We start from the raw sequence: 22,061 nt of genomic DNA on the forward strand, positions 1-22,061 counted from the left end.
CAACTTTCATTAGAAACAGTTGTTATCATGTTATTGTTTTATCATGTCTAAGTAGATATACTTTAATCTTTGACCCTTGGGTGAATAGTCTAGTAGGTTCTTCATCATCATCATCTTTTTTTTTTTTTTTTTTTTTTTTTTTTTTTTTAAGTGTCCAATGAATTAATACCATCACTGTACCTAATATTAATGTGATTTGTTCATTTATTTCCAGCATCCCCCTGAAACGTATGGAATCTCTGAAGTTTAAAGATGAACATTATCTATAATTTTCATTATTTCTATTACATGTTTCTTTTTTAAATACATATGTCGTAAAAAATTGACTTTTCTTGTACCTGATAATTATGTTATTTCTGAACTCGTGAAAATCCTACGATTTATTTTCTTATCATGGAATAAGTCGACAGATCGGCAATACGTACACGAGAGGACTAGGTACGTCAGGCGTACGTCTATTGATTTGAGGCCTCTCTGAGTCCATGCCAAAACGTTTCTAATAAATCATGTAATGCCACTGAACAGGACAAAACTCAAATCTTATCTAAGAGAGTTTATCAAGGGGGAAAAAACTGGCATTTCCTTTCCATTCAATCTCGGGCGCAGAAAAATATCTCAGAAATGTTATGGTCAGTATCAGTCCATTCCAATATTTTTATCATAGTTTTTATGAAAGAGCTGAAAAACGAGATAAGGCCAATGTTTACATAACTGGGTTCAGAAAATTGCTGTTGTCGCAGTGAACAGTTCTTGTGCGGTTGTTCTTTAAAGTGTACTTTTCGTTGATTGATGAGATACATCTAATTTATATAAATAGTGTTATGTTACCTTTGACTGGTCTTTGCAATTTTAAAGACGAAGTTTACGATTTTTGCTGTGAAACAAGACAGTTTAACAAAGCTGTTGTGTTTAGAGTAAGCAAATGCTTGGTGTAGAAAAAGCTGGTTTTCTTACAGGTAGGTACCACTATATTGACCTTTTTTTAATGATTGAAAGGGTTAATCCCCTCCGCAGAATACCCTGAAGTCACTATAGCGTAGAATAGAATAGAATATACCTTGTTCATCCTGCTAGAATGAGACTAAAAAGTCCCTTTACCCCAGCAGTCTAAACAAGGTCTCGTGTATTTTATGGGTTTAACATTGTACAGCGTAGTGAGACTAATAGTCCGATCCAATGAAATTGGGGCTTTACTCGTCGAATAGCATGAAAGTCACATTCTTATTCTTACCTGCCAATGGAGGATAATGCTCCAGACCAGACCCAATATCAATTTGGAGTTGCCATCCACGATGTCATTGCTGCTAATATTTACAAGTTTTACCTGAAATGCAAGAAATGGAAGTTGGGAATGGAGGAGTTGCAATTGGGAAAATGTTATTAATAAAAGGTCGATTCCCACGTAAAAAGTTGTGAAAAGTCCAAATCTGAGGTCAAAACTCCGAAAAAGTAGAACAGTTCTTGTGCGGTTGTTCTTTAAAGTGTACTTTTCGTTGATTGATGAGATATGTACATCCAATTTATATAAATAGTGTTATGTTAACTTTGACTTTGCGATTTTGAAGACGAAGTTTACGATTTTGCTGTGAAACAAGACAGCTTAACAAAGCTGTTGTGTTTAGTGTAAGCAAATTCTTGGTGTAGAAAAAGCTGGTTTTCTTACAGGTAGGTACCACTATCACTATATTGACCTTTTTGAATGATTGAAAGGGTTAATCCCCTCCGCAGAATACCCTGAAAAGTCACTATAGCGTAGAATAGAATAGAATATAGGTACCTTGTTTATCCTGCTAGAATGAGACTAAAAAGTCCCTTTTCCCCAGCAGTCTAAACAAGGTCTCGTGTATTTTATGGGTTTAACATTGTACAGCGTAGTGAGACTGATAGTCCGATCCAATGAAATTGGGGCTTTACTCTTACTCGAATAGCAAAAAAGTCACATTCTTATTCTTACCTGCCAATGGAGGATAATGCTCCAGACCAGACCCAATATCAATTTGGAGTTGCCATCCACTATGTCATTGCTGCTAATATTTACAAGTTTTACCTGAAATACAAGAAATGGAAGTTGGGAATGGAGGAGTTACAATTGGGAAAATGTTATTAATAAAAGGTCGATTCCCACGTAAAAAGTTGTGAAAAGTCCAAATCTGAGGTCAAAACTCCGAAAAAGTAACTTTAAAAGGTCGAAAATCCAATTTTTAATTGCCGTTCTAATGAAAAAGTTCAAAGAGTTGTGACGTCAGATTTCACGTCAAAATGTGCAGAAACGCTTGCGCACAAACAAACGAAGCGAGTAATTAATTATGACGTCATCACCTACGGGAGCGTACGCCGTGACGTCAAACTTCACGATTTACCGGTATTTTTGAAATCGATTATCTCGGTATCTAGAAGTCGTAGAAGAAAAAGAAAAATTCAGTTGGTCCTCATTTTTCCTGCTCTATGACTTTGAAACATCGCCTAAGTAAGCGCAACTGATCTATTCAAGTTAACATTAATACGGACTTTTCCCCATCAACTCAGAGAAGGCACAGAGGCATAAATACATTACCTTCTTCTCTTTTTTCTTCAGATAATTTACACTCTTTGCAGCCTAAAGTGTCCACTGTCCAATCTAGCTTGATAGGTAATTAGTTTCGGCGCATAAAATGTCATGTAAAACATTATTCAAGTGGGTAGTTATCACATAAATCACACTTTACTGGAGTGCGGTGGTTACGATGTGTCATTTTCGCTGACACCACGTTCTAATTATCTGCCCGAGAAAAATCGTCATAAAATAAAAATCATTAAAATCCCCAGTTGTCATAAATGACAGGAAACGCTAGCAAGAAATACATTTCGGTCGAATACTTACGCAATTTCGTAGTTGCGAAAAAAAAAAACATTCGTACTTGGGCGAGTGATTTTAATATCCACACTTTTGTCACAACGATTAGATGTATGAATTTATTAATTCAAGCTTGCGGAAAAAAACACACACTATCACATTAATAAGCATCTCGTCCCTTCTAATTGCTCATCAAAGGGGGGGGGACTTTGAACTCAAAAGAAATAAATCAAATTGGTAAATTCCATTTTTATGACGTGCATAAATAACTTGAATCTAATGTGACTAATAAAAACTGAGGCATATTATGATTATAACTGATCGTTCTACGTCAAACGTCGAGTTTCAAAAACAAAGAGTCCTTAATACCCGAGTAAGTACTGACCAAGATAGGAGATCCTCACTACCTACATAAAATAGGTACTCACTCTGTTTAAATTACCATCTAATTACTCATAGTGGCCAATAGCAACAGTGGAATTGGGCCAAAGCAAATATAATACATGATTGTTAATATGGATAAACAAAAGTTCAAGTTAGGCTAGAATATGACCACCTAACTATGGATACTGACAGGATATTAAGCCCCAGGTCTGCAGGTTACTGTTAAAATGATCGTTGACCTCTGAGAATGCTTGGAGACTATGCCACACAGTCTCCGAGCATGTTTGAAAGTCAACAATCATGTTAACATAAACCTGTAGTCCCAGGCCTTAGCTGAATATACTATTTCAATAGGGACATAAGTATAGGTACTCACAAAAAAAAAAAAATCTAGAATTTAAACAGAATAATGGCACACAATATGAGAAACTTTATCCTGAGTAAAACTTGCTATTCAGAAAATAAAGTCATTAACTTCAACATAATCCATCCTACACTATCATTAAAGAAACATCATGCTACAAAATTACCATCATGACTCTATGAACTTGGAATTTGTTCTCAGACTTACCCTGCTTTTTGTTGCGATATAAACTGCTCATTACCCTATCTCACATCTGTTGCGTTGGGATAGTTACGCTATCAAACAAATAATACTATTGCTGATAAGAACTCCACAAAGGCTATTTCTAAAATGTTTGCTCTACAGGCAAATGAAGGAAAGAAATGTTTACAATTTGATAAATGCCAATAGAAATGTGCTTGAGATTAGAAATGAAGGCCAATCAGTGGTTGGGGGAATCTACTGTTTTTGCTGGCTAAAATGAAATTGACAAAGGATACTTACCCACTAAAGTGTCCATCATTTACGAGAAAACACAAAATAATTTAACACTGAAACATTTCAGCAGCCACAGGTGGCAGCCAGTAAAAATTTAATGTAGAAAATTTTCGCCTGCTTGCCTGCTTCAAAAACACTCGCCTATGCTGTATGGGTGTATGGTGCTGAACTCCAAACATACCAAAATAAAAAGGCAAATACACACGTCCACTGAATTTTTCTACTAAAGTTCATTCCCAATTTTGCAGTGATTTAATTCAAAAGAAGTTGATTTTCTCAAATTAATCACGTTTTTTAAGAAATTCATCGTTATGAATTATCATGAATAGTGTGAATTTAAGATTTGTGAAATCAATTTTCATATTTTTCATTGAGGAAAATAAAAATACCTATATCCAGTATATCTGTGACTTGTGACAGTCGTGTGTACCCGGGTTAAAAATCAAGGAGGTTAATCCTACTCGGATATCGCATAAAATGGCAGTCAGTGTCCCACTTTCACTTTTAGCAGGAAAAAAAAGTGCCTTCAACTTCAAAATTAAAATTAACAAAAAAAGGTACCGATACCTCCCTTCTTTACAAAAGAAAAGGTTTTACAGTAGGTAATAATTAAATAATAGGTACTCGGTTCCATTCTCACTTTAGAAACGCTTCTGATGAGAATGGAGGTGAAATCATGTTCGGAGGTGTGGACAAAGACAAGTTCGTTGGCCATTCTCACTTTAGAAACGCTTCTGATGAGAATGGAGGTGAAATCATGTTCGGAGGTGTGGACAAAGACAAGTTCGTTGGAGATATCACCTACAGCCCTGTGTCACGTAAAGGATACTGGCAGTTCGGAGTAGAGTCGTGAGTATTTCGTTAGCTTCAACAGCAAACAACCTCAGATATACGAAATTTCTCAGAAGTCATTAAAAACTTAATCAAGAAATCCGTCAGCAAACCACTTGAAACTAGTTTTACAGGAGGCATCGAAAACTGAATCAGAAAGTCCGTCCATGTCCAAGAAGTAATGTTATAGAAATACATCAAACTCTCATAGATAACAGTGATAAATAATCGAGTTTTTTTCCCCTCCTTCTTCTTCTTCTTCTTCTTCTTTTTAGCTTTGAAAACAATGGTCTGTTGGAAACTCTTGTGAGGTAATAACACGAAGATTTTTTTTCCCTTTCAGAATCAAGATCGAGAAGAACGTCTACTGCAGCAACTGCCAAGCTATTGCTGATACTGGCACCAGTCTCATCATCCTTCTTCTTCTTCTTCTTCTTCTTCTTCTTCTTTTTAGCTTTGAAAACATTAATGGTCTGTTGGAAACTCTTATGAGGTAATAACACGAAGATTTTTTTTTTCCCTTTCAGAATCAAGATCGAGAAGAACGTCTACTGCAGCAACTGCCAAGCTATTGCTGATACTGGCACCAGTCTCATCATTGGACCCAGCAAAGTTATTGCCGAACTCAACAAACTGATTGGCGCCGTACCCCTGGCTAATGGACCTGCCAAAGTTGACTGCGACAACTTGGACAAGATGCCCAACGTGGACATTATTCTGGGCGGCAAGAACTTCACCCTCACTCGAACAAACTGATTGGAGCTGTGCCCCTGGCCAATGGACCTGCCAAAGTTGACTGCGACAACTTGGACAAGATGCCCAACGTGGACATTATTCTGGGCGGCAAGAACTTCACCCTCACTCCCACTGACTATGTGCTCAAAGTGAGTTTACCATCCTAAAGTACGATTCACAATTGAGGATCTGGAAGAAAGGCTTAACCGAAACATAGTTTCGAGATAATTGCGGTAAAAGTTTTCATTTTCAAATAAGGGATTTTTAATTGTGGTAAGCATACTTAAATGCTTGTCACAAATATCGTTCCCCGATTATTACACCTAGATAAATTTTATGAATTGACTTGGACTCGAACCACCAACCTCCAGATCCAAAGTCCAACGCGTTAACAACTGCACCACTGAGATTGGTTTGCTCAAAGAGAGTTTACCATCCTGAAGTCCGATTCACGATTGAGGCATGATCTGGAGGAAGGGCATAATTAAAAAAAAAAAGTTGCGTCTGAATTGGGTATTGTCTTTGTTCCAGGTATCCATAGCATCGTCTTCTATGTGTCTGTCCGGTTTTGCTGGAACCTCCAGATCCAAAGTCCAACGCGTTAACAACTGCACCTCTGAGGTTGGTTTGCTCAAAGAGAGTTTACCATCCTGAAGTCCGATTCACAATTGAGGCATGATCTGGAAAAAAGGCATAATTAAAAAAAAGTTGCGTCTGAATTGGGTATTGTCTTTGTTCCAGGTATCCATAGCATCGTCTTCTATGTGTCTGTCCGGTTTTGCTGGAAACTCCAGATCCAAAGTCCAACGCGTTAACAACTGCACCACTGAGGTTGGTTTGCTCAAAGAGAGTTTACCATCCTGAAGTCCGATTCACAATTGAGGCATGATCTGGAGGAAGAAGGGCATAATTAAAAAAAAAAGTTGTGTCTGAATTGGGTATTGTCTTTGTTCCAGGTATCCATAGCATCGTCTTCTATGTGTCTGTCCGGTTTTGCTGGAATGGATATCCCTCCTCCTGCTGGTCCCATCTGGATCTTGGGTGACGTCTTTATCGGCAAATTCTACACCGTTTTCGATATGGATAACAACCAAGTTGGCTTTGCTCAAGCTAAAAAATAAATCGAAAATTTCTTGCATTTCTACTTTTTTTACTTATTTTTTCATTTAATCGAGAACAAATCATTTATTTTTATATCCCCCTTCCCCCTTGTGAGTGAACAATTAAAAGTAATACGTATTAGAAATTTTTCTGTGTGATATTTTCCCTGTAAAGAAGTACAAGTCTGTAGAAAATATGCGACTTTTGAAGGGTGTAGGCTTGAAAATTATTTGCTTTTTTATTGCCAACATCCCAAGTATTGTGTATGTTAAGAACAAAAGTATTTTTTTTATATTAATAAATAGATGGACATGTTTGTAGTGATATTCCCAAATGTTTTCATTTCTTCCTTTTACTTTCCTTTTTAAAATATACCTTCCACCATGATAACGCTGTGGTTAAGGTGCTCGCCTGTCAAGCGGGAAGGCGTGGGTTCAAATCTCCAACGATTGTTGTAGAACTCATTGGGTTGAAGTTCAAAGTACTTGTAAATTTATCAGACTTATTTGAAAAGTTTGAAGATCAACATGATCTATGATTTTCATTATTTCTATTAGATACATATTTCTTTTTTAAATACATATGTCGTAAAAAATTGACTTTTCTTGTACCTGATAATTATGTTGTTTCTGAACTCGTGAAAATCCTACGATTTATTTTTTTATCGTGGAATAAGTCGACAGATCGGCAATACGTACACGAGAGGACTAGGTACGTCAGGCGTACGTCTATTGATTTGAGGCCTCTCTGAGTCCCAGCGTGAATATATCCTCATGATGTCATTACAAGTGTTGAGTAGGTAGGGACCTCTACAATAGGATTTGATTGACAGCTAAATCTGTCATGTGTTTAAAGCCAGCTGCTCTCCCAATTATTAGAGTTGGGAAACAACTGACAAACAAGACTACACCGGGGTCTATATGCCCATTTTTCATTATTTATATTTTTTGAGGACGTTTAAGTAGGTACACTGGGGGTTGAATGGTAAAGATTGCCCCAGGCAATTACGAACAACGCCCTTTGTTCGTAATTTCTTGTATTTGTGTACCTACATTGAATTATAATCAAAGAAGAGTAGGTACACTGAGAGAAAAAATTATTGATGGGGTGCGGGTGCATCAAGTTTTAGGAGACTTAGGGTGGAACAACTGTAGTTTTGTATTATTTTCCCAGATTTAGGGTGTTGGAAACGATATATTAAAGTGCCAAGCTTCTTGATATATTAGAGTTCCGGAACCCAGTCTCCACTTCGAAGTAATGATCATTACGACGACGAAAACGAGAAATGTAATTATCAGTAAAGATTGGTCTAGCCATCCAGAGAGGAAACGCTTGCATGCATCCTAGGGTCTCTACCGAAGGGAAGAAATTTTAGGGATTTTTTCAAGATTTAAATAAATAAAAAATATCCGTGCCATTATCAGGAATTTTTCCAAGACCTACTTTTTAATCCAATGGATGATTATTGTGTGAGACATGTGCATCACCTGTCTATCACTGATTTCAATTATTTATTTTATTTAGGTATGTGTACCTACATTGAATTATAATCAAAAAAGAGTACACTGAGAGAAAAAATTATTGATGGGGTGCGGGTGCCACAAGTTTTAGGAGACTTAGGGTGGAACAACTGTAGTATTGTATTATTTTCCCAGATTCAGGGTGTTGGAAACGATATATTAAAGTGCCAAGCTTCCTGATATATTAGAGTTCCGGAACCCAGTCCCCACTTCATTACGACGACGAAAACGAGAAATGTAATATCAGTAAAGATTGGCCTGAGAGGAAACGCTGCATGCATCCTAGGGTCTCTACCGAAGGGAAGAAATTTTAGGGATTTTTTCAAGATTGAAATAAATAAAAAATATCCATGCCATTATCAGTAATTTTCCCTCTTACTTTTTAATCCAATGGATGATTATTGTGTGAGACATGTGCATCACCTGTCTATCACTGATTTCAATTATTTATTTTATTTAGGTATATTATTTGTTTTATTAGGTACCTACGGTACCAACTCTCGAAATGCCAACGTTGGAATTTTTCCCTCTTGGTTTGTGGAAACACTTTTTCGTACTTTTCTTTTTGCCTTTTGATTGCGCTCGAGAATGGTTACCTTTGAGTTGGTTACCCAGGACGCAAATTGTGTTCCGCGTTCCTTACAATAATTGGCTTTGAGCTAGTTTTGGAGAAAATCACGGTAGCAATATTACCTAATTCTAAATACTCGTAACTTTTGGATACTCTTATCATCACGTACTAAAATTAGTTACCCACCTAAAACAAAATAGGTAATCTAGATTTTTTTTCAAAGATCAAACAGGATAGGTATACCTACTTTGTCACCTCTTGTTTACGTAGGTACGTCGAAATTAAAAAAATTATCGGGATTCTCAACCAATAAAACCAAACAGTTCGTGCTTTTCACGCTGAATTTCATTTTGTATTTCCATTTTATTAGTTTTTTACACGACCAAGAAATTATCTTCAATTTTCTCGGTTTTTACCTAAATCCCCTTTTTGCTTTGTTTTCCGAATGTTTCGCGGATATTGTAACATATTGAATCGACGGGTGTCCATCTATCAAAGTTCGAATCGACGGGTTCCTTTGTGAAAATTGTAAATATGGTGAGTTTTTTTACCTACTATGTGTCTACTCGATTGTGTTTATTTAATCCTTAAAAAAGGAAGATAAAAACGATCACCCCTACAAGTAGGTAATGACGAGCGGAACACTCCACGTCTAGGTTTAAGTGCTAATAAGGTAAAATAAAATGCCTTCTTCTGTAATTGCAGAATTTGGACGTCTTTCTTCTCACTGCCCTCTTTCAACTCGGAGCTGCCTGGTTTCCTCCAAATGCTCAGGTCCCTATAAGTAGGTAATGACGAGCGGAACACTCCACGTCTAGGTTTAAGCGCTAATAAGGTAAAATAAAATGTCTTCTTCTGTAATTGCAGAATTTGGACGTCTTTCTTCTCACTGCCCTCTTTCAACTCGGAGCTGCCTGGTTTCCTCCAAATGCTCAGGGCAATCTCTGGCAGCGGTCCCCATTTATGTCACCCAGTCCTCGTATTCAGAGTAGGGATTTTATCAACCCGCAACCCCCTCCTCCTCCAATTGTCCCCGAAGATATTCCCAACAAGGTAAGTGACTTATAATGAAATAAAGAAGCACCTAATTTTATTAACAGATAGATTAGATAATTACCTACCAAACTAAAAAGGAAAAGGATTACATGTGTTTTTAATTTTCAAAAGGTTTTTCCATGTCCAAAACAATGTAAAAATGAAAAATTTCGCTCTCTAGATTACGCCCTATTGGGTGGTAATCTGGTGTACTATGTACCTAACAACAGTTCATGAATTACTCAATTACCTACAACAGTTTAAAGCTGTGTCCAGTCGACGAGGTGAATCTACGTTGTCGAGGCAGTGTGGACGGTTCAGTCGACATCGATCGACGGCCGCGGCTAGTCAACTATGTGTGAACACACCTTTAGAAGACAAGTACCCTCTTACGTCAAAAGTTTTTGAACTTTTGATACATACGTTCGAGTATACATATTTAATTTTGTATACTGAATCTATAATATAAATAAATAAAAAAAATCAACCAATCACGTAATGCCTTTTTTGCTGATTTGACAGGACGCTGCTCCAGTCAATGCCTCACAGATGAGCAACCACATGTTCAGTCTGTATTTTGACGACAAGAGTAGTTCTGGACTTCAGGAACAAGAGGATTATCTGGAATATTACAGGTAGGTTACATTAGATCATTAAAAAGGTCGTATAGTGATCATTGCGTACTTCTGTTATTAGAGGGAGCAACTAGGCATAATTTTACAGGGAGGGCCGACAGGGGCTAATTTGGTCTCACATTAGGTTCTGATTGTGAACAGCTTGGTTACAAAGTTGTTACCCCAGTAGTGGAGGTGCCTGACTAAGGCTAAAAACAGAGTGGTGCGGAAAGCAAAGAGCATAGAGATTTTTGCAATCAGTTCTATGTGGTTTGAAGTCGTCGCTTTCCTCTACCTGCTCGATGCCATGCTCTGTTTTACCTACCCTAAGGATTCATACTTCTGTGGATCTTGAAAATGCAAATATTAAGTTGGTAATTAGAACGAGAGGAAAGAACCAAATTACCAAGCGATGCCTAAATGAAAATCTTGTACCACAGGCATGATCTGGGAATCAATCTGTTCCATTACCATTGGCATGAAGCCAACCCATTTGCTGGAAAGAATGAAAATAAGAATGTATTGAAATTGGAGTAGATTGAACAAGAGGGACTGACTGCTTGTTTCTTGCCTACCATACTTTTCCCATGTAAAAAATATTTCATTTTCCCTCTATGTTCAAGTGACCCACAACAAATACAATGATGCAAAATCTTCAACATTCAAGAAGAATGGAACCCAGTTTGCCATTCGCTATGGGTCTGGAGCTGTTTCTGGTTATCTATCTCAGGATACTCTGAGGGTAAGTATGATGTTGGTTTCTAGTGGGTTAGAGTTCTATGAATGGAAAAATAATTGAGAAGTAATGGGAATGTGGTGATCTCTTCAATCTAGCAGGTCCAAATTTGTTTCTAGTTGAAGTTAGTAAAATTCCATTTTCCTCCCTCTCAGTGTTGGTGACTTAACTCTCATTTTAGAAGTTTAATTAAATACATCATTAAATTTCTTTGTTACAGATTGGTGACTTGACAATCAAAAACCAAGTATTTGGAGAAGCTATTAAGGAACCTGGCTTTACATTTGTTGCTGATTCTAGTTGAAGTTAGTAAAATTCCATTTTCCTCCCTCTTAGTGTCGGTGACTTAACTCTCATTTTAGAAGTTTAATTAAACACATCATTTCTTTGTTACAGATTGGTGACTTGACAATCAAAAACCAAGTATTTGGAGAAGCTATTAAGGAGCCTGGCTTTACATTTGTTGCTGCCAAGTTCGATGGAATCCTTGGAATGGGATACGATAACATTGCTGTTGATGGTGTAGAGCCACCCTTCTACAATATCATCCAACAAAAGCTATTGGAAAAGAATGTCTTTGGTTTCTATTTAAACAGGTAGGGTTTATTCTAAAAAGCTCTATTTTTTGGGTGTTTGAATCTGGATTATTGGAGAATACAATTTAGATGGACGATTGGGTATCACAGAAGGCTTGTAAAGTGAAGATACCGGGTTTAATTCCCGGCAGAGTCAAAGTTATGGTTCGGAATGCGGAGTACAGTTGGGTTTGTAAGGTTAGGTTAATTGAGTTGCTACTGTGATTGATTAGCAACCAGATGCGGCATTAGTAAGGCAATGAAATTTTCCATCCTTTTGGGAAGTCAAGAACTTCTAGTGGAGATATCAAAACTACCAATAAGAACAATGAGAGAGATAGAGAGAGAGAGAGAGAGAGAAAAGAAATTAGTGGAGGTGCTTGAACTACACAAATTTGGTAGCCGTAAGAAAGAGATATAAAGAAAGAAGGTTGAGGGAGGGAGAGAAATTATAAGGTAGTAAAGATGCCAAACAGCTTGATTTTCTCTCCGTGTATGGTACCTATCTCACAGTGCTTTAAGTTGGAAGGATTGTGGGGTTTAAAACCCCTTGAACGGCCAGAAACAATATCTGTGCTCCTTCCGTGTTTCTAAAGTTTGGTATGCATCTTTCATGTACGAGTACCTATACAGCTTCATTAAATCATTTCTAAATAAGAAATTTGTTATGGAACTATAACGTTTATTTGATGTTTATTCCTTCTCTCAGATACAACACAGAGAAACTAGCCAATGGAGAGGTCCCAATTCCGAGTGCTCACGATCCTAAGGAACTAGAAAGCCGGATCGAAAACAAATACCAACTTCCCGAATATGACCATGTGAGTTCGACTCGATACTCTAAGGAAAGTAAAGTTTGGTAAGCTATAAGGCCAAAATACTGGCCCTCAAGCTACGCTGAAGCATTAATTCCAAATATCTGACTGGCTAAAATTTCTTTCTGTCTTACTTCAGGGTGAGATTTTTTTTTTTCAGTAGGGTGTGATCCTGAGGTAAATTTAGTTCCTGAGAACAAATAATTTACCTGTTTCAGGACTGTGGTTTAGTGAAGAGAAGATCTGAGCGCATCGGCAGTGCGCCAGGCCAAGTTCCATATGCAGTAGGTACTTGAGCTAAATCGAATCTTTTTATTACTTTTTTCCCCTTAGGTTGGTGATGGTTGCTCGGCTTCTTACACTGAGATGCAGCAATGGACCAACAATATTATTGAGGCCATCAATCAGGGATATGCGGTCACGGTTAGTATTAAAAAAACACACACACCCACAATCCCCCCCCAGACAAAGACACACACACACACACACACACACACACACACGTAGAGTAGTAGGTACGAAAATGCCTGCAATGGCACCCTCTTATTCTGTGCTATTTTGAATCTTTGTTTTTCCTGATCAATTTATCAAGATCTGCCACGCCGCGCGCCGCGCCGTAAGATTGGGTTGAACCCCAATTCATTCAGCGCGAAAAAAAAGTAACTCTGGATGGATGTGTATACCTAATTCCGTCCCGTCCTTCGCGGTAACTTTGAAAGATAAGTTATAAGCGCCCCGAGTCCTTTTTGTCCTTTCAGAGCACCAATCAATCCATGCCGATCTCTGTCGATCTATTGGGCAACATGATACAACCTAGTTCGGCTACTCCAAACCCTACTTTGTATGGAAATGCTCACAATATGGGGCACAACAACATTGCCTACTGTCATTACAAGGGGAAACAGAAGGTGTCAATTGTAAGTAAAATAGAATAGAATATACCTTGTTCATACTGCCAACAAGAGGCTGAGTGGGCCCCGCAATAGCCAGTCACGGAATCAATCATTTGCATGATACAAATTTTTTGTCCCTGTCGGGAATTGAACCCGGGTCTCCCGCGTGCAAGGCGAGCACAGTGACCACTACGTCGTGGGAGTTGACTTTTCATTTTCAATTGAATTTTCAGCAAATACTGGCTGATCTTGGCGATACACGCACTGCCCCCCGCTGTCCCGTGTTTTATCGGTTTCATACTTACATTGACGACATTTTCAAAATTTTCCAAAACAAACTGCCCGAGTATACAAAAGAACAGGTGAGTCTGACGTTCTCTAATTTATTTAAAGTAGGTATGTATAAATAATTAGTGGAGACGCAAAAACTACTGAAGAAAACGCAATGCTCCGCGGTCCACACGGGGCTTCAAAAAATTAATAACCCTCGGATCCGTAAGCCAATGTTAATCCATTTTTTGGGGCTGTTTGCCCCTACACCTAATCCTGAGAGTGGGCTTTTTGTGTATGGGAAAAGTCAATGATAAAATGAATATTGACAATGATAAAATGATGTCCTATTATGCTAGCAGGGGTAATGGAACTCCTCTTTTCTCTAATTTAACTATTTTTCTCCAGTGAACCAGCCTAGTTAACTTGCTTGTTAGTGCGTCTGCCTTGTAAGCTCTAGGCCGCGGGTTCAATTCCCGCTCGGGGCGGATTTCATCCTGAACGGATAATGTTCGTTCTCGGATCGGCTGGCTTTCTCCTATCCTATTTTCCTTCTCTCTTCGATTTTGGGACGATTTCGGACTTTAACAGTGACAGTTCCCTCTACCGGACCTCTTAAAAAAATCTTTAGTGATTTTTCTCTTTCCCTTAACAGCTGGAGTACCCCGGTGTGGAGCTGAAAAGCTTGAGGATCCTCAATAAGCAAGGCCCAACGGATCAGTTGGAGACATTTTGGCAACTAATTCGTATGGACGAGGTGTATGTGAGGGATAAAGAACTGACAGAGGAGTACAACATTCCCTATCATATCCAACATGAGGATTTCAAGTATGAGATTACCGTACGTTAAGCGTAAGAAATTATCATACATTTAAGAAACTGTCACTACCTTATTTATCTTATCATTTGGTTGTGTATAATTGTAATTAAATAAGGAATCTTGGAGAAATAAGGGATCAATACATAATATCGCTACTAAAATATGCAGTATGCAGTTGGGTACTAACTGCCAGTCTCTCACAAGAAGTCCACTTTTTTTTTTTTTACTCGTAATTTATTTATTTACCCATTTATTTTAAATAATAATATCAAATTCCATTCCGCTCATTGGTTTGATATCATATCCAACATGAGGATTTCAAGTATGAGATTACCGTACGTTAAGCGTAAGACATTACCGTTAAATATTAGAGACTACTGTGGGTTAAGCGTAAGAAATTACCTTTATCACACATGAAATTTCCACCATTCATCATTTGGTTGTGTATAAAATACCAGTCACTGAAGATCGTCCTGAGCGGTAAATGCCGCCTGAGTGGGAACAGGAACACATCAAAGACTATATCCATCCGGAAAAAAACTCAAAGGTTCTAGGTACCTACTAGATAAGAGGCGTGCAACAAGGGTCTTTAGTCTTTGGGGGAAATAAGGGATCAATACATAAAATCGCTACTGAAATGTGCAATTGACCACCACCACCACCAACATTTTTTTTTTTATTTATACTCGTAATTTATTTATTTATTCATTATTTATTTTAAATAATAATTTCAAATTCCATTCCGCTCATTGGTTTGACTTTCAGATAGAAAATAACAGCAACGAAACGAAAACGGGAATCATGCGAATTTTCCTAGGCGCCAAAAATGACATTGAAGGAAACGAGCTACCTCTGAGCGCACAAAGATCTCTATTTATCGAACTGGACAAGTTCCGAGTCCATTGTAAGTGAGCTACTTAATCCTGGGGCCCCTGGGGTTTCACTGTCCGAATTAATGTTGCCTAATTAGAAAGGTAATGTTGACTATTGTTGACATTTGCTTCAAAATCGTTCAACATTTGATCATGAATTCAACGGGCAAGTGGAAACACTCGTATGACATATAAATGACCGGGTTATTTTCATGACATGTAAATGACCGGGTTATTTTCTTTAAAAATATTGTCCAGCAAAATGTTTGACCCTATGACAGTAGGTACCTACTGTCAACTTGAACAATATTTATTAGGGTATCACTCAATAGTAGATATCACCTGATGATTGACAATTGCCGATAAATTATTGCCTAATTTACATAGTTTTTCTTCGAAGAAAATGGCTTTCCTTTTGCAGTTCCCACGGGCCAATCTACCCTAGTTAGACCTGCAGAAGATTCGGTCGTCACCGTCAAATTTGACGAGGTATTCCGAAGTCTTGCCACAGGCAAATTCATTGTTGACATTTGCTTCAAAATCGTTCAACATTTGATCATGAATTCAACGGGCAAGTGGAAACACTCGTATGACATATAAATGACCGGGTTATTTTCTTTAAAAATATTGTCCAGCAAAATGTTTGACCCTACGACAGTAGGTACCTACTGTCAACTTGAACAATATTTATTAGGGTATCACTCAATAGTAGATATTACCTGATGGTTGACAATCGCCGATAAATTATTGCCTAATTTACATGGTTTTTCTTCGAAGAAAATTGCTTTCCTTTTGCAGTTCCCACGGGTCAATCTACCCTAGTTAGACCTGCAGAAGATTCGGTCGTCACCGTCAAATTTGACGAGGTATTCCGAAGTCTTGCCACAGGCAAATTCAACTACCCCAAGAGACAAGCAATTGAAGCATTGGAAAGAAAAGGAATATTAGTGGAGATGTCAAAACAAGTGAAGGCTTGATTTTCTCTCCGTGTATGCTACCTACCTCACAGTGTTTTAAGTTGGAAGGATTGTGGGGTTTAAAACCCCTTGAACGGCCAGAAACAATACCTGGGCTCCTTCCGTGTTCCTAATGTTTGTATTGCATCTTTCATGTACGAGTACCTATACAGCTTCATTAAATCATTTCTAATTAAGAACTTTGTTATGGAATTATAATGTTTATTTGATGTTTATTCCTTCTCTCAGATACAACACAGAGAAACTAGCCAATGGAGAGGTCCCAATTCCGAGTGCTCACGATCCTAAGGAACTAGAGAGCCGGATCGAAAGCAAATACCAACTTCCCGAATATGACCATGTGAGTTCAACTCGATACTATTAGGAAAGTAAAAATTGGTTTGGTAAGCTTTAAGGCCAAAATACTGGCCCTCAAGCTACGCTGAAGCATCAATTCCAAATATCTGACTGGCTAAAATTTCTTTCTGTCTTACTTCAGGGTGAGTTTTCTTTTTTTTCCATAAAGTAGGGTGTGATCCTGAGGTAAATTTAGTTCCTGAGAACAAATAATTTACCTGTTTCAGGACTGTGGTTTAGCGAAGAGAAGATCTGAGCGCATCGGCAGTGCGCCAGGCCAAGTTCCATATGCAGTAGGTACTTGAGCTAAATCGAATCTTTTTATTACTGGCAAATTCAGCATGCTAGATCCAGAGGAGTCTGACTTCTGTGCGTGTGGATGGCCTGACTATTACCTACTACCCCGTGGTACTTTGGAAGGCATGAAGTTCCAGATATTTGCCATGCTGTCCCAAGAGAAAGGGAAATGGGTGAGTTTTCTTACCGCCAATATTTATTACATTTAATATTCCATTTTATTATCTACTTATTACTGTAATAAATCTGTTTGATGTCGTTAGGTATGCAAGTAGATAAGGTACTTACACCTGTACTACCACTACCAAGTCTAGGTAAGATTCGTAATTGTGTCATTTTCAGTTCATTTGTGTCCGTTTGAGGAACCCTAAACTCTGGAAAGTTGTTAGATTAGTATCATTAATACTATCGTCCACAAGAATTTCTCTATATCTCTTTCTATTAAAAATATTTTATTATTATTTCCCTAGAGAGAATACACCACAACTTTCACTCCTCCAAATCCCCAAGCCGTGAAGCGGACCCAATGCAAGGAGGCATACAGCTATTGTGGCCAAATGGAATCAATATACCCCGACCCAAGACCAATGGGGTACCCGTGGGACAGACCCGCCCCCAAATGGGCTCAAACTTTAGCCGATTTTGTAACGCCCAACATGTTGGTTCAAGAGATTGTGATCAAGCATACCAACAATACGGTACCGCCTATACCTGATGTACCTGTTAATCCGACAATTCGGTATTGAAGAAGAAGAAGAAGAAGAAGAAGAAGAAGAAGAAGAAGAAGAAGAAGAAGAAGAAAAAAACAGTCCTGAATCTTATAAGAATACATTCATTCCAACATGGGGTTTGAACAATGGCGGAAATAAATCAAAGATTCAACCGTGTAGCAAAAGTTGTTGAGGTAGACCTTACCAATGTACCCATACTCCCATAGATACTTTTGTAATTTATTTTAAAAATTAATAAAAGAAATACTTATTTTCAAACTTTGTTGTTTTTTTTTTGTCTTCTTGATTTACCTATATTACATCTAGGTAAATCCCATAGGGTGGAAAAGTATACCAGATTCCTTATTGTAATAAAAAAAAAACTGAATGAAACAAAAAGTTGGTACCTACCTACTAATCATTTAAAAGTAATCAGAAGAAAATCAAAGAACCAATCTCCCTAGTTAAATAGGTATCTGCAAAATGAACTCTTCCAAATTTGGAGCATCATGGACTCGTCTACCAAGGTCAATGACCTTTGGCTTTTGTCAGGATTTTCCGCATTCCTGACAAGGTCAGCCAATGAGGTTAGAAAGTACTGGATATTGAAAATGTGATAATTGGAAAAAGTGAAGCTGATTTGAAAAACCTTGAGAGGAATGAAACTTTCTACGTAATAAAAAGGACGAACTACAATGTATTTACCAAATAATTTTCATTTTCTTTTTATTCGTTTCGCCTGCTTTAAATATAATACCTAATTTTGCCATCAAATAAATGAAATAAGAAGCGACGCAAATAAAAGTTCGGCTAAAATATCCCACTTTTAGCAGGAAGCCCAAAATCTAGTCAATTTGTCAACATTGTAGACATTTCCCCTACATTTAAGTCTCCCCACCTTTGAGCTTCCCCAATGTTTATTTTGTTTATCTTTTCACTCCCCCCATAAAAATTGTTTGTTCTTCAATCTTCATTTTCATTCTTGTATTTCTTGTTCTTGCACCTACTACTTGCGCCGAATTAATTTTATTTAAGCTTGAATCTCCCTGCCGGACAGTGGTCTTACCGTATTTTATCCAAAGTTTGTGGTCGCACCTAATTTTGCCATCAAATAAATAAAATAAGAAGCGACGCAAATAAAAGTTCGGCTAAAATATCCCACTTTTAGCAGGAAGCCCAAAACCTAGTCAATTTGGCAACATTGTAGACATTTCCCCTACATTTAAGTCTCCCCACCTTTGAACTTCCCCAATGTTTAATTTTGTTTATCTTTTCACTCCCCCCATAAAAATTGTTTGTTCTTCAATCTTCATTCAATCATTCTTGTATTTCTTGTTCTTGCACTTACTACTTGCGCCGAATTAATTTTATTTAAGCTTGAATCTCCCTGCCGGACATTGGTCTTACCGTATTTTATCCAAAGTTTGTGGTCGCATACCTCTATGTTTTAAAAAATAAGCACAAGTCCTCACAATGGTTGACTGTGGTTCAGGACAAGCCCATTCAACATGGCTAGAGACCATCACCCTGGTGTATGGCAGATACAAAAAGATGTCCTTTACTCTGCCAACACCATTCGGCAAAAGCTAAAGCCGCTACAACAACAACATGTTTGATATTATTGAGAAAAAGATTTTGAACTGTAATAATTTTTCTTCTTTATTTAGGGTGACAGATATTAATAATAACATCATGATACATCTAAGCCAATTGCTAATGTCTTGAGAGAGTAAAAAAAGAGAGAAATAAAGGGGGGGAAAGGAGAGTAAGGGAGAAAGAGAAAGAAAGGGAGGAGAGAGAGAAAGAAAGAAAAGAAAGAGAAGAGAGAGATTAGCCCTGATGCAAGTTTGATAACCTCACTGATTGATTGAACTGTTTCCTCTCTCCCTAATAAAAAAAAAATGAATCATTGGAGTTCCCCTTTACCAATATGTATCTTCCTTCTCTCCAAACTCTGTCTATGCCACCATAGACATCTCAGTTCAATGAGTCATTCCCAAATAAGTACCTTCACCCCTTTATTTTCCTGCTTAGTCAGAAAATATTTAGGAAATTTTGAAGTAACACACAACATGTAGGAAAGAATTCCATAAAAGCTCATGTCAAAGGTGAAAGAAATTCACAGGTAAGTATGTACCTAGAGCATTTTGGAAGACAACTCTTTAACTGCTAAGGTAATTAGTAAGCAGGCTTTAATGCTTCGCTTTTTTTGCTAGGATTTCAGTCATTTTCTCAATTGTCCTCACAATGCCAAGCGCTCCCCGAAACAGTTAGCGGCTGAAGTTCTAGACGGGTAGACCTGACAGGTACAGCTGATCAGGTAGACCTGACAGGCGGACCTGATGAGCTGTACCTGTCAGGTCTACTTCATAGTAATGTCTTGAGCTAGGACGGATTCCAAAACGATGTAAAACCGAAAAATTTCGCTCTGTAGATTACGCCCTATTGGGTGGTAAGCTGGTGTACTATGTACCTAACAACAGTTCATGAATTACCTACAACAGTTTAAAGCTGTGTCCAATCGACGTCAATCGACGAGGTGAATCTACGTTGTCGAGGCAGTGTGGACGGTTCAGTCGACATCGATCGACGGCCGCGGCTGGTCGACTATGTGTGAACACACCTTTAGAAGACAAGTACCCTCTTACGTCAAAAGTTTTTGAACTCATTACGGTATCACCAGTTTTCGAAAGTTTTGACTGCTGTTCCTTATCCTTAGTCGGCGCGGCGGTGTACAAGCGCCTGTGGTATGTTCTTTAGGATGTTGGTGAAATTCTCTCATCATTAATTTTATTCTCTTGAGGTTGTGACCCTTTTTCATTACTGGACCGCTGGAGTAAAGAGGAGGGAAAAGTTTTACTCTGGAAAACATTTGCGGCAGTTTATAGGGAAAGTTATTTTGTCCTTTGTTCACTCACTCTTATCCAGTTTTCCCACTTCTCCCATGATTATCTGGAAGTTTGCATTCTCTTCGTATGGCTACAAATTCAAATGTTTGATGATCTTTCCTATTATAGGAACATTCCTTGCAATGTCGCCCCGCGGTTATTACATCTTAGACCATATTATATAAATAAATAAAAAAATCAACCAATCATGTAATGCCTCTTTTGCTGATTTGACAGGACGCTGCTCCAGTCAATGCCTCACAGATGAGCAACCACATGTTCAGTCTGTATTTTGACGACAAGAGTAGTTCTGGACTTCAGGAACAAGAGGATTATCTGGAATATTACAGGTAGGTTACATTAGATCGAAAAAGGTCGTAGTGATCATTGCGTACTTCTGTTATTAGAGGGAACAACTAGGCATAATTTTACAGGGAGGGCTGACAGAGGGGCTAATTGGGCCCATGTTAGGTTGTGAAGAGCTTTGATTAAAGTAATGGAGGTGCCTGACTAAGGCTAAAAACAGAGTGGTGCGGAAAGCAAAGAGCATAGAGATTTTTGCAATCAGTTCTATGTGGTTTGAAGTCGTCGTTTTCCTCTACCTGCTCGATGCCTGCTCTCCGGTCCACTCTTTTTTTACCTACCCTAAGGATTCATACTTTTGTGGATCTTGAAAATGCAAATATTAAGTTGGTAATTAGAACGAGAGGAAAGAACCAAATTACCAAGCGATACCTAAATGAAAATCTTATACCACAGGCATGATCTGGGAATCAATCTGTTCCATTACCATTGGCATGAAGCCAACCCATTTGCTGGAAACTTGGTTGGTAATCACAGGAGAGGAGAATCATTCTACTATATGCATCAACAGATGTTGGCCCGGTAAGTACAAGAAGTCGAGACCTTCTAGTGGAGATGTCAAAACTACCAATAAGAACAATGAGAGAGAGAGAGAGAGAGAGAGAGAGAGAGAGAAAAGAAATTAGTGGAGGTGCCTGAACTACACAAATTTGGTAGCCGTAAGAAAGAGATATAAAGAAAGAAGGTTGAGGGAGGGAGAGAAATTATAAGGTAGTAAAGATGCCAAAACTACCCCAAGAGACAAGCAATTGAAGCATTGGAAAGAAAAGGAATATTAGTGGAGATGTCAAAACAAGTGAAGGCTTGATTTTCTCTCCGTGTATGCTACCTACAAGATACCGGGTTTAATTCCCGGCAGAGTCAAAGTTATGGTTTGGAGTGCGGAGTACACTTGGGTTCGTAAGGTTAGGTTAATTGAGTTGCTACTGTGATTGATTAGCAACCAGATGCGGCATTAGTAAGGCAATGAAATTTTCCATCCTTTTGGTTTGATGGCTTTTTGTATTTCTCTGGAAATTTTGCCAGTAATACCTACATTTTTTT

General features: G+C 38.1%; 4 protein-coding genes across 4 annotated transcripts in view; 3 read left to right on the forward strand and 1 right to left on the reverse strand.

Annotated features, from left to right (window-relative positions):
- The window catches only part of LOC103508122 (utrophin-like), a gene marked incomplete at its 5' end in the record, with an annotated part of 45,159 nt that extends 42,248 nt beyond the window's left edge, over positions 1-2,911 (reverse strand). Inside the window, 2 exons of the mRNA XM_026822814.1 lie at positions 1,955-2,047; positions 2,861-2,911. Of these exons, the coding sequence (XP_026678615.1) occupies positions 1,955-2,047; positions 2,861-2,911 (144 nt within the window). The remainder of the gene's footprint in view (positions 1-1,954; positions 2,048-2,860) is intronic.
- A 1,823-nt stretch (positions 2,912-4,734) lies between these two features.
- On the forward strand, positions 4,735-7,051 carry LOC103508123 (lysosomal aspartic protease-like). Its single transcript, XM_026822815.1, has 4 exons — positions 4,735-4,907; positions 5,417-5,515; positions 5,635-5,773; positions 6,581-7,051. Exons 1-4 carry the CDS (start codon positions 4,735-4,737, stop codon positions 6,743-6,745), a joined length of 576 nt encoding a protein of 191 aa, XP_026678616.1. The 3' UTR covers positions 6,746-7,051.
- Positions 7,052-8,770: 1,719 nt separating this feature from the next.
- On the forward strand, positions 8,771-17,821 carry LOC103508125 (phenoloxidase 1-like). Its single transcript, XM_008472659.3, has 18 exons — positions 8,771-8,778; positions 9,315-9,353; positions 9,522-9,590; positions 9,753-9,869; positions 10,374-10,486; positions 10,906-10,984; positions 11,133-11,207; positions 11,422-11,490; positions 11,598-11,797; positions 12,486-12,597; positions 12,925-13,014; positions 13,350-13,508; positions 13,718-13,846; positions 14,410-14,595; positions 15,340-15,478; positions 16,245-16,338; positions 17,094-17,229; positions 17,527-17,821. Exons 2-18 carry the CDS (start codon positions 9,351-9,353, stop codon positions 17,800-17,802), a joined length of 2,046 nt encoding a protein of 681 aa, XP_008470881.2. The 5' UTR covers positions 8,771-8,778; positions 9,315-9,350; the 3' UTR covers positions 17,803-17,821.
- Positions 17,822-18,275: 454 nt separating this feature from the next.
- On the forward strand, positions 18,276-21,539 carry LOC103508126 (phenoloxidase 1-like; the record flags this gene model as incomplete). Its single annotated transcript, XM_008472660.1, has 3 exons — positions 18,276-18,353; positions 20,892-21,004; positions 21,414-21,539. Coding segments are annotated over exons 1-3 (317 nt in total), but the record flags the coding sequence as incomplete, so codon positions are not given.
- Positions 21,540-22,061: the final 522 nt, after the last annotated feature.

The sequence above is a fragment of the Diaphorina citri genome, unplaced genomic scaffold (assembly GCF_000475195.1).
Source record: "Diaphorina citri unplaced genomic scaffold, Diaci psyllid genome assembly version 1.1 scaffold369, whole genome shotgun sequence".
NCBI classification, from domain to species: Eukaryota; Metazoa; Arthropoda; class Insecta; order Hemiptera; family Psyllidae; genus Diaphorina; species Diaphorina citri.